The following is a 13964-nucleotide window of genomic DNA, read 5'->3' as shown; positions in this document are numbered from 1 at the left end:
ATGCTACATACTATTAGTTAATTTTAGTATACTGTAAACAAACGGTACCGTTTCAGTTGAGCGTACTATAGCTTCGCCTGTCTACTGGAAGTTGATGCTGTTGCTATGCAACCTCTTGCTAGCTTGTTAGCATAACAAATGCTAAACATTTTATGATTTCGGTTGTGTTCATAAATTCAATCTGGAGTGCCAGAGTGCGCTCTGGGCGGTCATAAATACAGAGCATTGTCAGATTGTCCGTTGATAAATTCGGAGCTTTCAGAGTGCACATTGGACACTGACAGAGGAGTAGGGTTGATCCGAGCGTTCAACGGCAGTCGAGCACCCTAGCTAACTGGGCTAGCTACTTCCAGACACAAATGAGACAGAGAACACCTCACTCTGACCATTTTACTCGCTTTAGCAGAGCTGGTTAGGCTGTTTTCATGTTATCTAGAGGGTTGTAACTGTATTTTAATTACTTATTTTTTTGCCAATGTTTACTGATACTGGCCATGTTCATATTGAGCATTCGTAAATTCATCAGTTCTGCGCGAAAGTGCTCTGAAATCGCGGTAGATAGTCAGAATGAACAATGTCCATTGAAACGCACAACGACTAATCCACTTAGCTAAGAATGATGTGAATAATGAAGTCCGTACATGTTGGATAGTTAGATAGCAGATACTTAATAATACTGCCTGGCAAGTTTGATGTATTAGTAGCCAACTAACATTAGGTAGCTAGCTAACATATCAGTACCCACTGCTGTAATACTATGCGGTTCGTAAGGATAACGTAGCTAACAAATTGTCAGACAACATAACGTGCAAATTAACTTATTTGAAAAGTCAATACTTTATTACTTTGCTCAACATTTTCTTAAATGTTTTCATAATTAGTTAAAGCAATGAATTTGCATCCGCTTTCGTCGGAGTTCGGCTGCATATTTTCCGCCATTTTCTTCAAATCTAAAAATGTTGTGAAGCCGGGCCCTAAAAGCACAGAAAAGTGTCCACTGCATGCATACTTTGTATTTTGGCTAATTTAGTACGACATCCGGGAACTTTTGGCTTACTTCCTATATCCATACTATGACCAATAAGCATACTATATTGGCATACTGGCCACTCTTCTGTAAAGCCCAGCTCTGTGGAGTGTACGGCTTAAAGTGGTCCTATGGACAGATACTATATCTCCAATCTCCGCTGAGAAGCTTTGCAGCTCCTTCAGGGTTAACTTTGGCCTCATTGTTGCTTCTCTGATTAATGCCCTCCTTGCCTGGTCCATGAGTTTTGGTGGGCGGCCCTCTCTTGGCAGATTTGTTGTGGTGTCATATTCTTTCCATTTTTTAATAATGGATTTAATGGTGCTCCGTGGGATGTTCAAAGTTTTGGATATTTTTTTATAACCCAACGCTGATCTGTACTAATCCACAACTTTGTCCCTGACCTGTTTGGAGAGCTCCTTGGCCTTCATGGTGCCGTGTGCTTGGTGATGCCCCTTGCTTAGAGGTGTTGCAGACTCTGGGGCCTGTATGTGTATATATATATATATATATGTATGTATATCATTTGACACTTGGATTGCACACAGGTGGACTTTATTTAACTAATTATGTGACTTCTGAAGGTAATTGGTTGCACCAGATCTTATTTAGGGGCTTCGTAGTAAAGGGGGTGAATACATATGCACACACCATGTCATTTTTTAAATTTCACTTCACCAATTTGGACTATTTTGTGTGTCTAGTACATGAAATCCAAATAAAAATCATTTTAAATTACAGATTGTAATGCAACAAAATAGGAAAAATGCCAAGGGGGGTGAATACTTTTGCAAGGCACTGTACCTTAAGAAGTAGTCCACTACTAGCTGGTAGTTGGCGCTTTTCAGAGTGAACAAGTCAGCTCCCAGTCTTTACCAGGGTCTCTCTCTGGAAGTTGTGATGGTATGAGTGGTTCTGTGTGGTTTGTGTGCTCTTTGATGCATGTCCTGCAATTAAGCACAAGTTTGTTCAGTTGCTGGCTGAGGCCACGCAACCACACAGCCTGTTGTGCCTTTCTCTGCACTTGACCACACCTTGATGACCCTCGTGCAGCTTGGTGAGGACATCATTTCGTAAGGCTGATGGAATGACAAGTCTCGTTCCTTTCAACAGTTGTGCACTGTGAGAAAAGCACGTTCTGCCCAGTATAGTTTTAGTGGTCCTTAGCTTCCTTCCTGACACATTGTCATGACTTTTGAGCACACACTGTCTGCTATGAGTTGTTCTCTCAGATTGTGCATGTAGGAAACACTCGCTGGAAGCTGTTCCATGATGGCGTCCACATAGATATTTGTGCTCTCCATGAGCTCCTTTTCTGCAGCAGTTTTTTTGACTGGTGCATGTGACAGCGAGTCTGCAGTCCACAGACTCTTTCCAGGGACAATCGTGTAGGAGTATCTAATAAGTCTCATTCTGAAGCGCTGGATTTGTGGGGGTGTCCAAGGGTTGGTTCCCCATAAGGCTCAGGAGAGGTTTGTGATCAGTTTCCAGCTGAAAGTGTTGACCAATGATAAAGTCTCTGAATCTTCCACATGCCCATGTCAGCCCCAGAGTTTATTTTTCTACTTAAGTGCATCTCTGTTTGGTCCTTGAGAGAGACCGGGAAGCGTAGAAAGCTGGTCTCCATTCCTTTGTTTTTCTTCTACAGCAGCACTCCTAATCCATATGAAGACGTATCGGCTTAGACATCTCTTTGTTTGTGTCGTACAGGGGTGTGGATGTCAGCTCCTCCTTCAGCTTTTTGAAGGCTCTGGCTTAGTTGGCCCCTCGGTACCAGTTGTTTTTCTTTGAGAGTAGGTCTCTGAGAGGTTTGTCCTTTTCAGCTGAGGGATGAACTTTCCTAGCTGGTTCACCATACCTCGGAAACTCATCTCCTTGACAGCCTCTGTCTTTGTCGGTCGGGCTGTACTCCTTTGTCCGAGATAATGTGGCTCAGGAACTTCACTTCCTGCTTTGACAGGTCACATTTGTCCATGTTCAGAGTTAAGCCGACCTTTTCCATCTTCTGAAATGTGGCATGAAGTCTTGCATCATGCTCCTCATGTGTTTGGCCCCAGATTAACACACTATCCATGTGACAGACCACACTTTCCAGGCCTTCAGTGACCTCTGTCACCATTCTGTCCTGGACGTGTTAAGTTGCTGAAGCGATGCCGAAAAGCAGGCGGTTGAAGTAGTAACGTCCGAAAGGCGTGATGAAGGTTGTTAGCATAACTGACTCCTCCGCTAGCGGGATCTGCAAGAAGCACATGTTCGCATCAAGCTTGCTGAAGATCTTCGCCCCGGCTAGTGAGCCAAGGGTCTGTTCGACAGTGGGAAGTATATTTTTCTCTAAACACTGACTCGTTGAGACAAATGAAATCGATGCATGTCCGCACGTCTCTGTTCTTCTTGGGACAACCACCATGCCGGCGCACCAGTCCGTGGGCTCCTCCACTCTGTTGACAACCTTGAACCCTTGCCTGCTCTCTAGCTCTTTCTCGACCTTTGGTAGCAATGTCATAGGAATCCATCATGGAGTGAGTAGGGCTCTGTGCAGGATTTCAGCTTGATGGTATATAGTTGTTGTACTGTGCCAAAACCAGCTTTGGAAAGCTTTCTTTCAGTGTCTGTCAATCAGTGCTGTCAAGTCGATCAACTAGCTCAAGCGTTGTGTGATAGCTGGTCTTCCTAGTAACGCTGTGTGTAGATCTCTGATGACCTACACATCCTCCAGTGTCACCTTTTCTCCCTTTTGTAGAACTACACTTGTGATGCTCTTCCTTATCTTAGCAGAGGTTTTGTTGTTCTTTTTTTTAGCAGAGCTGGTTGCTGGTTCTTGAAAAAATGTGATTGAACACATTGTCTGAGATAAAAGTCACATCGGCACCAATGTCTATTTTGAATTTCACATTTCTGTCCATCACTTGAATCATCCATGGGTCGCCTCCTGCTGTTATTGTTCCTAGGAAAATGCTATCATCCTCCTTTTGAACCTTGTTTACAGGGTCACACACTACTTCATTAGCTGCACACTGTGCAGGGCTTTTGCCACGGTTTCAACACTCTGACTGCTATTTGTCATTAGCATTACCGTGGCTAGCTTTCTCACGCTGGAATATCTGTTTCCACTAATACTGGCTGCCTTTTTGCATAGCTCAATCCACTGAGCATGCCTCTTTTGTTGTTACTATGTCACCTTGCAGGTGACTTTGCTGCATCCGTGCTGACAGACGCATGTCTGCTAATCCAACAGATAGGTAGCCTGTCTCTAATTGGCTTATCATGCAAAAGTCCAGAGTTCCAATGCTCTGCTAGGGCATATATAAGGCTGTGACAAAATAATCCACTTTCTTTTTATCCTCTCCGCAAGTAAATGCGGGCTTTCTCATAGATCATGTTCTTTTTCACAATAAAGACTGCTTGAAATCCATCTCTTACTTTGTTGTTGCTCGAGTTTGTTTAGGTTTAGACACCTCCAAAATGTAATCTGCTTCATCGCCCATACAGTACATGAGTGTTTACCTGGTTCTCCTCGGTAGATGTGTGAAGATTACTCGCCTGACAAAAGAGCTCGAACCTCCTAATCCGTCCATTCTTGCGGTTTAGAAAAATCAAACGGCTCCGGCGGCTGTATGCTTAATGTAGCACTTAGGCCTTCATTCGCAAGTATCTGTAACCTTCCCGCTGCACCTTCCACGAGTGACTGGCTGCTTCCTTCATCCACTGCTGCTGGTGGCTGCTCATTAGCCTCCTCGATTTTATTCCCAAAACTTTTCAACCCGTTGAGCTGAACTCTGTTGGTAAATCCACTCGTTCTTGTCCACTTCTCACACAGTGTCGCGTAATCAGACTTGTATATACGTGAGTAAAATAACTAAGAACGGTGTATCTTTATGAAGGCACATTTATTGCTAGCTTGACGTTGCTTCACATTACAAGCCACGTAAGAGAGATGCTTTCCTCATGAACCCTTACATTTCCACAGGCCCTCAATAGCATATGGCCAATAAGGATGCAATATGCTAAGACAGCACAATATCTAGGGTGGTATCATTTTGTACAACCCCTTCAATTTCGTTAGCTGGTCAGGATGACTCCTAAATCTTCTGGCGAGCATTTTTGGGTAATGTAACAATACTAGTGGAAACAGATTGTATCAGTTAGTGGTGCACTCAAAAGCATGAGAAAGCGGGGTAGTGCCCACAACGCCACTCTTTCCCCATACTGGATCAAGTTGACCCTCCAAGGCCACAGGGGCTGTCAATAAACACTAACTCTGTCCATTTTTTTTGTTCTGCATGTCTCATTGTTTCACGGTGTGTGTATGTCATACCTAACATCACTGCTATGTTAGTCATAATGTGTCTCAGTCTGTGTGCATGGGCCAGTTAGTGTGCTTCTGCCAGGTCAGGTGGGACCTGGAATATCTTCCCAACACCAGTGTTCACATGTTCCCCCCCAAAGTGAAGGGGTGTCCTGCCAAATCGGAATCAACCCCCACAGCTTCCTACTGGCTCATTGGACTACTTTCCTCTCCAAAATTCATCCAATTTTATCTCAGGTTTTCTTCTTAGCTGGTAAATGTAAGGTACATTAATCAGTAGAATAGGTCTGAATAAAGGGGACTTTCAAAACTTGCTTACCATTTACTTGGTACCATTTTAAGTTTTGCAAACGATCTCTCTCTATGGACCTATGTATACTTGATACTTGATTTTCCCTGGAATTAGTCAAAACTGAGTCACTGAACTTTTCTCCTAAAATCTTTCAGGGGAATGTAGATAATGCTCTTCTTCCATATGGAAATGACTGAAGGAGAGGAGTTTTCTATGTTGTTGGGTAGAAAGCAGATGCACTCTACCTTAGAGATACTACAGCACATATAGTACGAACAGTGTTATTTTCCCTGTTTGGGTTCCACACTTTGTCCCAAGTGACACAACTCCGGCCCGGCCAATCGCCATTACTGTCCCAAAACCCCACCCTGTGACATCACCCATTACCCCATGTCACTTTAGTTTACCCCCTTCTCCCCTCCTATCCAGAAACTCCCACCTCACCCCCCTACACACCCCCACCCCCTTCCACCTCTCCGGCATTACCTGTGTGGGAGATGATTGATAAATCAATGGACATTTTAATGGTTACTGTTTAATGGATTCATTGATTGATTTATACCCCACCTTTTGGAATCCTATAAGACCATAGTGTAAGCTAAGCTGTAGTCCCCCCTTCCCCTTCTCTTCCGTTATTTGCAGGTGACCAAAGGTTGACTGCCATACTGAATAGTGCCATTCAGTCTGGGCCCTTCCTCCCTCCAGCCGCTCCTCCCTCCTCTTCCTCCGTATTTGAGCAAGCCGCCCAACCTCCCTCCTCCTCCCTTGTCCACAGCCCATTTGTGTTTGGACAATGCCCCAGGTCCCAAGTGTCTCAGCCGCAGCCACAGCTTCCGAGTAAGTCGGTCCGTCTGTATGACAGTGTCGACGCTTGCTTGCCCAGGTGCTCCCTGGTCCCATCTTAATTCCTCCTTAGCGTATCACTCTTTTGTTTGTGATTTTTTTACTTGCGTATTTGTTTTGCTTATTTCTGTTTTTTGGGGGGATAGGGGGGACCGAAGACAACCTAACATTGCTGTTAAGTTCTGACTGCTGCTTACAATACCTTGCCTAGTAATGTAGCTGCTTGCTTTTTGTTTATATATCAGTGTTCTTTATCCATCTTCATCCCTGATTTAAACAGAGACTCAGCGATATGACGTGATCACGAGCAGCAGTCTGCCCAGAGATATTGTCAAGAGAGTGAGGCAAAAGGCTGCATTTGACGTCACTCATACAGATACTTGCATTTGCGCATTTGTACATAGGTTTGCTTCTATCTCCTGCAATTTAATAGGTGCCTGACGACAAATGTTGACGAGTGCAGCCTCTGCCTTCGTCTTTGTTTGTGTCAGGAGTCACCCTGCTCCTCTTGGTAGACGCGTATCACTGATTCTACTTTTAAACACCAGCTCTGCAGTTCCCATTCCTGCTTAGTGCTCCCATTGCAAATGTAGACTACCTTAGTGTAATTCATCATATGAATTTAGGAAGCATCATTTAGTGTACTTATTACTGTATTAGTTTACTACATGCTTTCATTCTTTACATTTCTGAATCTCTATAAAGGTCCTGGGCAGATACACTAAACTAAATGCCTTGAGAATGTGTCAATATGACTAACATTAACTCACAGCACCTGTGGTGTGTAAATCAGAGACAATCTCATGGTCAGGTCAGTGGATATGCTCCCAACTATTAGGTTTCAATAAAGTATAACATGTATCAATTAGTTTCCGTTCACTCCATTTTCTCAGCCCCTGGCTCAAACTCATGTTTCCCAGCCCTAGTTCATGCATCTCTTACTACCCTCTACCCTCTTACTCTGTTCTCGTATAGCTGTCTGCTCTCCATATGTCTGTTGGTCTGACTCTCCATATTTTTTACACTCTCAATGGCCATCCTCCATCACTCCACCTCCCTCCTTTCTCTCACTCCTTCTCTTTCTCTGTGTGGTGTGTTTCCTTACCTGTGCTCTCTACTTACCTGTACATGCTACGCTTCTTTTCTCTGTGAGGGTGTCCCTGCATTCATTCCCTGTGTTTTGCTTACCGACCACTGTTTTCCGCTGTAGATGGTTCTTCATCACGCAGCCTTGCTTCTCACGAGCGTGTGCACAAAAGCAGTGCGTCCGCGGCTGGGCATGGTTCTGCACTCTCATCTCTTGCTCTCAGGCAAAAGGGTGGGTAACATACAAAATGCATGCCTCCTTCAGACTGAAATGTGGGAATCCGTTACAGAGTCCGTTAATGCTGAACAACAGGATAAATAGGATTTTCAGGAGTAAAACACAAGTAAATAGGTAATTTGTTCTGAACTGAACACTAGTTACAATTATCAGAAGGAATAGGGGAGATGCTTATTCACATAGAGGTTAGGGGTGGGAATAATGTCCCTAGACAGGATCCATTCTAAAGACCAATAATAAACTCAGAAAAAAAAGAAACGTCCTCTCACTGTCAAGTGCGTTTATTTTCAGCAAACTTAACATGTGTAAATATTTGTATGAACATAAGATTCAACAACCGAGACATGAACTGAACAAGTTCCACAGACATGTGACTAACAGAAATTGAATAATGTGTCGCTGAACAAAGGGGGGGGGGGTCAAAAGTAACAGTCAGTATCTGGTGTGGCCACCAGCTGCATTAAGTACTGCAGTGCATCTCCTCCTCATGAACTGCATCAGATTTGCCAGTTCTTGCTGTGAGAAGTTAGCCCACTCTTCCACCAAGGCACCTGCAAGTTACTGGACATTTCTGGGGGGAATGGCCCTAGCCCTCACCCTCCGATCCAACAGGACCCAGACATGCTCAATGGGATTGATATCCGGGCTCTTCGCTGGCCATGGCAGAACAGTGACATTCCTGTCTTGCAGGAAATCACGCACAGAACGAGCAGTATGGCTGGTGGCATTGTCATGCTGGAGGGTCATGTCAGGATGAGCCTGCAGGAAGGGTACCACATGAGGGAGGAGGATGTCTTCCCTGTAATGCACCGCGTTGAGATTGCCTGCAATGACAACAAGCTCAGTCCCATGATGCTGTGACCCCCCCCCCAGACCATGACGGACCCTCCACCTCCAAATCGATCCCGCTCCAGAGTACAGGCCTTCGACGATAAACGCGAATCCGACCATCACCCCTGGTGAGACAATACCGCGACTCGTCAGTGAAGAGCACTTTTTGCCAATCCTGTCTGGTCCAGCGACGGTCGGTTTGTGCCCATAGGCGACGTTGTTGCCGGTGATGTCTGGTGAGGACCTGCCTTACGACAGGACTACAAGCTCTGTTCAGCCTCTCAGCCTATTGCTGGCAGTCTGAGCACTGACGGAGGGATTGTGCGTTCCTTGTGTAACTCGGGCAGTTGTTTTTGCCATCCTGTACCTGTCCCGCAGATGTGATGTTCGGATGTACCGATCCTGTGCAGGTGTTGTTACACGTGGTCTGCCACTGTGAGGACGATCAGCTGTCCGTCCTGTCTCCCTGTAGCGCTGTCTTAGGCGTCTCACAGTACGGACATTGCAATTTATTGCCCTGGCCACATCTGCTGTCCTCATGCTTCCTTGCAGCATGCCTAAGGTACGTTCACGCAGATGAGCAGGGACCCTGGGCAGCTCTCTTTTTGTGTTTTTCAGAGTCAGTAGAAACTGCCTCTTTAGTGTCCTAAGTTTTCATAACTGTAACCTTAATTGCCTACTGTCTGTAAGCTGTTAGTGTCTTAATGACCGTTCCACAGGTGCATGTTCATAATTTTTTTAATGTAAATTGAACAAGTGTATAAACCCTTTACAATGAAGATCTGTGAAGTTATTTGGATTTTTACTAATTATCTTTGCAAGACAGGGTCTTAAATGGGACGTTTCTTTTTTTGCTGAGTTTACATGACCTATTCTAGGGCACAGTGCTGGGCTGCATGGGCTTCTCATCAGTTGCACCATGATCCATTAGCTACCCCTGTCTGTGTAAGTGGCCTTCAGACATGCATAGATAGTAACTTTTCCAAAGTATATTAATCTATGTCAAGGCCATTGAAGGCTCTTCTAGAATTATCTATGTCCTCTGCTCTAATGCTGTCACTTTACTAACATGTATTGGTCCACAACTTTCCACAGTCTAAGAAAGAGGTTTCTTATTGACTCAAAAATGATTTCATTTTTATGTTTTAACATGTTAAAAAAAAAAGTACATCTTCTACTGTTGTTTCTCTTCTCCCCCCCCATTGTTCTTCCCTTTCATAATCCATTTTGTTTTGACCCTTAGATGTTGAGTATTGTACTCAGATGTGCTGCCTTTTACAGTAATCCTCTTAATTGTAGTATAACTGTTTCTATGTTGTGGCTGGCTACTAGGTAACTTAGGGGCGCGCCCCATGTCCCCGGCCACCAAACAACGACTGGAAAGTCGCTCTCCAAAACAGGAGGGGCGCGGCGGTCGCGCCTCGGAACAGTCCAAAAGCAAAGATCCGCCGGCCAGCGAGGCACTGATCCTGCGGTCGGACACTGCCAAGCTGCGGTCGGACTCCCATAGCCGCTCCCACTCGCCCAACCACAACACCCTGCAGGCACTGAAGGCCGACGGGCGTGATCGTAACTCCTCCGGGCTGCGCGCCGAGTCGCCTAACCCTGGCTCCCGCTCCACCTCGCCCAAACAGAAGGGCCTTTCCTCCACCTCGGGGAGGTCTAGCCCCTCCAGCACCTCCTCACCCCGCTCCTCCTCCACCCAGCACGACAAGAACTTTGCTCAGGACAAGAACCAACCAATTGACAAGAATATGCCACAAGACAAGAACCAACCAATTGACAAGAACATGCCACCAGACAAGAACCAACCCCATGACCAGAACCTCCCTCCCAATGTCAGCCCCTCCTCCAAGGCTCGGCTGGACCCGCCCAGAGAAAGGTCCAAGTCGGACTCGTACACCCTGGACCCGGACACCCTGAGGAAGAAGAAGGTCCCTCTGACCTCGGAGCCCCTAAGGGGAAGGTCCACCTCTCCCAAACCCAAACTACCACCCAAGGACGGGAGCAGCAAAGGAGGAGATAGGAACGCGGAGAACCGCACCCCGTCGCCCCATGTGACCCAGGAGAACCTCCACAGCGAGGTGGTGGAGGTGTGTACGTCTAGTGCTCTTCTTTCCAATGATGATGAGGGAAACAACGAAAACGTGGAGGTGAGCAATGCAGAAGAGGGCTCCTCAAAGGTGCACTTCAGCATCGGCAAGGCACCCGTGAAGGAGGAGCTGGAGAGCAGCCGCTTGTCGCCCAAAGTCAGCCGCAAGACCTCCAGCCGACACGTGCGCCCCAAGAAGGACAAGTCGGGCCCACTCTTCAAGGGCGAGAGCTCGTCAAGGGTCGCCGAGCCCGCCAAGCAGGCCATGTCACCCTCAGTTGCAGAGTGTGCCCGGGCGGTCTTCGCCGCGTTCCTCTGGCACGAGGGTATCGTCCACGACGCCATGGCCTGTTCCTCGTTCCTCAAGTTCAACCCAGAGCGGACCAAGGAGCACGCGCCCATCCGCAGCTCGCTGGGTGGCCAGGGTGGCCAAGAGGAGAAGGAAAGCAAGCTGAAGAACCGCCACTCACTGGAGATATCCTCGGCCCTCAATATGTTCAACATCTCCCCGCACGGGCCAGACATCTCCAAGATGGGCAGCATCAACAAGAACAAGGTCCTGTCAATGCTCAAAGAGCCTCCGCTGCCCGAAAAGTGCGAGGATGGCAAGGGGGAGCACGTCTCCTTCGAGGTGGCCTCTCACCCTGCCATGAGGGCTAAGTCCATCCTGCCGCTCACCCTCCAGCACCTCGTTGCATTCTGGGAGGACATCTCAATGGCAACCATCAAGGCAGCCACCCAAAACATGATTTTCCCCAGCCCGGGCTCCAGCGCCATCCTGAAGAAAAAGGAGAACGAGAAGGACACTAAGAAGTCCAAGAAGGAGAAAAAGAAAAGAGATAAGGCGGAGGTGCGCCCCAGGGGGAACCTGTTTGGGGAGATGGCCCAGCTGGCCATGGGGGGACCAGAGAAGGACACCATCTGTGAGCTGTGTGGGGAGTCGCACCCCTACCCTGTCACCTACCACATGAGGCAGGCCCACCCAGGTAAGATCAACAATGTTGGGTTTGCTTTTATTCCATACTGTTAGAAATACACATGCCATATCACTGTGAGAGGTTAGCCAACGTCTCACATATAAAAGTCAGACTTAAGTCCTATGAAAGGCTATATTTTGTTTATTACATTTGTGGATGAAAAATAACGCTTTAAAGCAGAACATGTCTTCATACTGAGGCGGATGGTGGCTAACCCCATTGAACCATTTGCACTGTATCTCTGCTAATATGGCAACACTACTCAATATGATCTTAGCATAGAGATAAATGTATATTAATATGTTCTATTTAAGTTGGTGGATTTTAGCTTAATTTGTTGATTTGTTTTGGGCAGGTTGTGGTCGCTATGCGGGAGGCCAGGGCTATAACAGCATTGGCCACTTCTGTGGGGGCTGGGCGGGAAACTGTGGAGACGGCGGGATCGGAGGAAGCACCTGGTACCTGGTGTGTGACCGTTGCAGGGAGAAGTACCTAAGAGAGAAGCAGACTGCAGCCAGGGAAAAGGTACTGTACCTCTCGATGCTTCAATCAATTGTTGTTTTGTACTGTATCTTTACACATTCAATTCAAGTTCAAATGGAAACTTAACATGGATACTTGGATAGTTAACAGTCAGGATTTAACAACATTATGCTCAATATACTAATTTCTCACTGTATTAGTCACAGTTCAGAGGATAAACTTTCGCAACCATGTACTTTCATAAACAGCCTTGGTAACATGCTTGTGACAGTCTTACAATATATTATAACTGCATCATAATGCAGTAGATGTCTGCCCGGTAGAGGTCTGCCCGGGACTGATTTATTCATCCCGCCTGCACCCGCAGCATTTCATACCGCACCCGCCGACACCCGCTGGCTTTCTGTCCGACTCCCACCTGCTACTGCAAGAACTTGTCCCGAACCCAACCGTAGTCCCTGTTATTTTAGTCATATGTAACGATGCAGCTCACTTACCAGCCATGGTCGCAGCAGTTTTTTGCCCTAAAGGACATTTCAAAATGGGCAAAAATAACCTAAGAAATAGGTTTAATTACCAGAGATTCTCACGTGGCCCATTGTATTACTGGGCTATATCAGTGAATAGGCTAGATGTAGTTTAAAGAGAGCTGAGTTGGAGAGACTTGCACTTTCTTTTGAGCTATTTTTTATAGCCTACTTTATCAGAGCAGGTAGCTAACCAACCAGGCTCAATGTTAGCTAGCTAACACTAGGCTATAGCTAGCTCAGCAAATGGCTCTGAGGTACGAATAATAAGGTTATATACTTAACATTAGCTAGCGAGCCAGCCAGCTAACGTTAGCATACTTGCTAGGTAAACAATCAACCATAATCACCACTCATGACGTTACTACCCTGCATGAATCTGCAGGTAGCTAACCAACCAGGTTCAATGTTAGCTAGCTAACATTAGGCTATAGCAAGCCAAGCAATGGCCCTTTCTGTCAAAATGAGGAATTCGTAATATCTGAAAATGTAGCTAGCTAGACTCTCTTACCCGTATACATCATTAATGGTTGGATGTGTCTCCTGTCGGATGCCATGGTTGCCCTTAGTTTGAAGATGTAATCCGGAGACAGGTGTTTTCTCCATCTCCTTAGCTATTATACTCTAATTCAACTGATTTCAAAACTCAGTCCTCCAAAAAGTGGAGAGCACTTTAATACACGATACATTAAAAAGCAGCGGTAGACAGGATTACCAACACATACTGACAAGCTCAAATAGACAGAAGCATGCTCATCTCTCAGCATGTCCAGCCCACTCATTATCTCAACCAATCATGGCTAGCGGGAAGGTTGCTGACTTTTTTGGAGAAAACTAGGCTCGTAATTTAACAATTTTGTTCGTATTTACAGATGGCATGCAAGTTTGTTATTAAGGCACATGAAAGTTCATGTTCGAGAAGGCATTTCTGGCAAACGCATTTCGGTAAAAACATTTATTTAAAAAAGTTTACGTTCAAACGGTTCTCCTGTGAAGTAGTGACCCGCGACATACACCTAGTTTCCTGAAACGGGTTACAAATATGATTGATCAATATTTATTTCTAGGCGATGTAGTAAACTATAGCTTAATCATATTTAGGAGGTATATTTCCTTGGAAAGATAACTGCCCCGTGCTTCGACACCCATGCATAGGCAGCCTACTCTATTTCATTGAGACCACACCTATACTAGGCGCTCTTGATCTCGCACACCCAACTAGGATAGGCGAGGTAGGCTACTTAACTTGAAGCAGCGAATTG

General features: G+C 45.9%; 1 protein-coding gene across 1 annotated transcript in view; it reads left to right on the top strand.

The window, feature by feature from the left end:
• The window catches only part of LOC120058172 (E3 ubiquitin-protein ligase MYCBP2), a 286250-nt gene that overhangs the window by 225847 nt on the left and 46439 nt on the right, over window positions 1-13964 (top strand). The window contains exons 55-58 of the mRNA XM_039006646.1: window positions 6268-6462; window positions 7679-7786; window positions 9956-11701; window positions 12048-12217. Of these exons, the coding sequence (XP_038862574.1) occupies window positions 6268-6462; window positions 7679-7786; window positions 9956-11701; window positions 12048-12217 (2219 nt within the window). The remainder of the gene's footprint in view (window positions 1-6267; window positions 6463-7678; window positions 7787-9955; window positions 11702-12047; window positions 12218-13964) is intronic.

The sequence above is a fragment of the Salvelinus namaycush genome, chromosome 13 (genome assembly GCF_016432855.1).
Source record: "Salvelinus namaycush isolate Seneca chromosome 13, SaNama_1.0, whole genome shotgun sequence".
In the NCBI taxonomy this organism is placed as follows: domain Eukaryota; kingdom Metazoa; phylum Chordata; class Actinopteri; order Salmoniformes; family Salmonidae; genus Salvelinus; species Salvelinus namaycush.
Note: the sequence above shows the minus strand (reverse complement) of the source record. Positions and strands in the feature narration are given on the sequence as shown.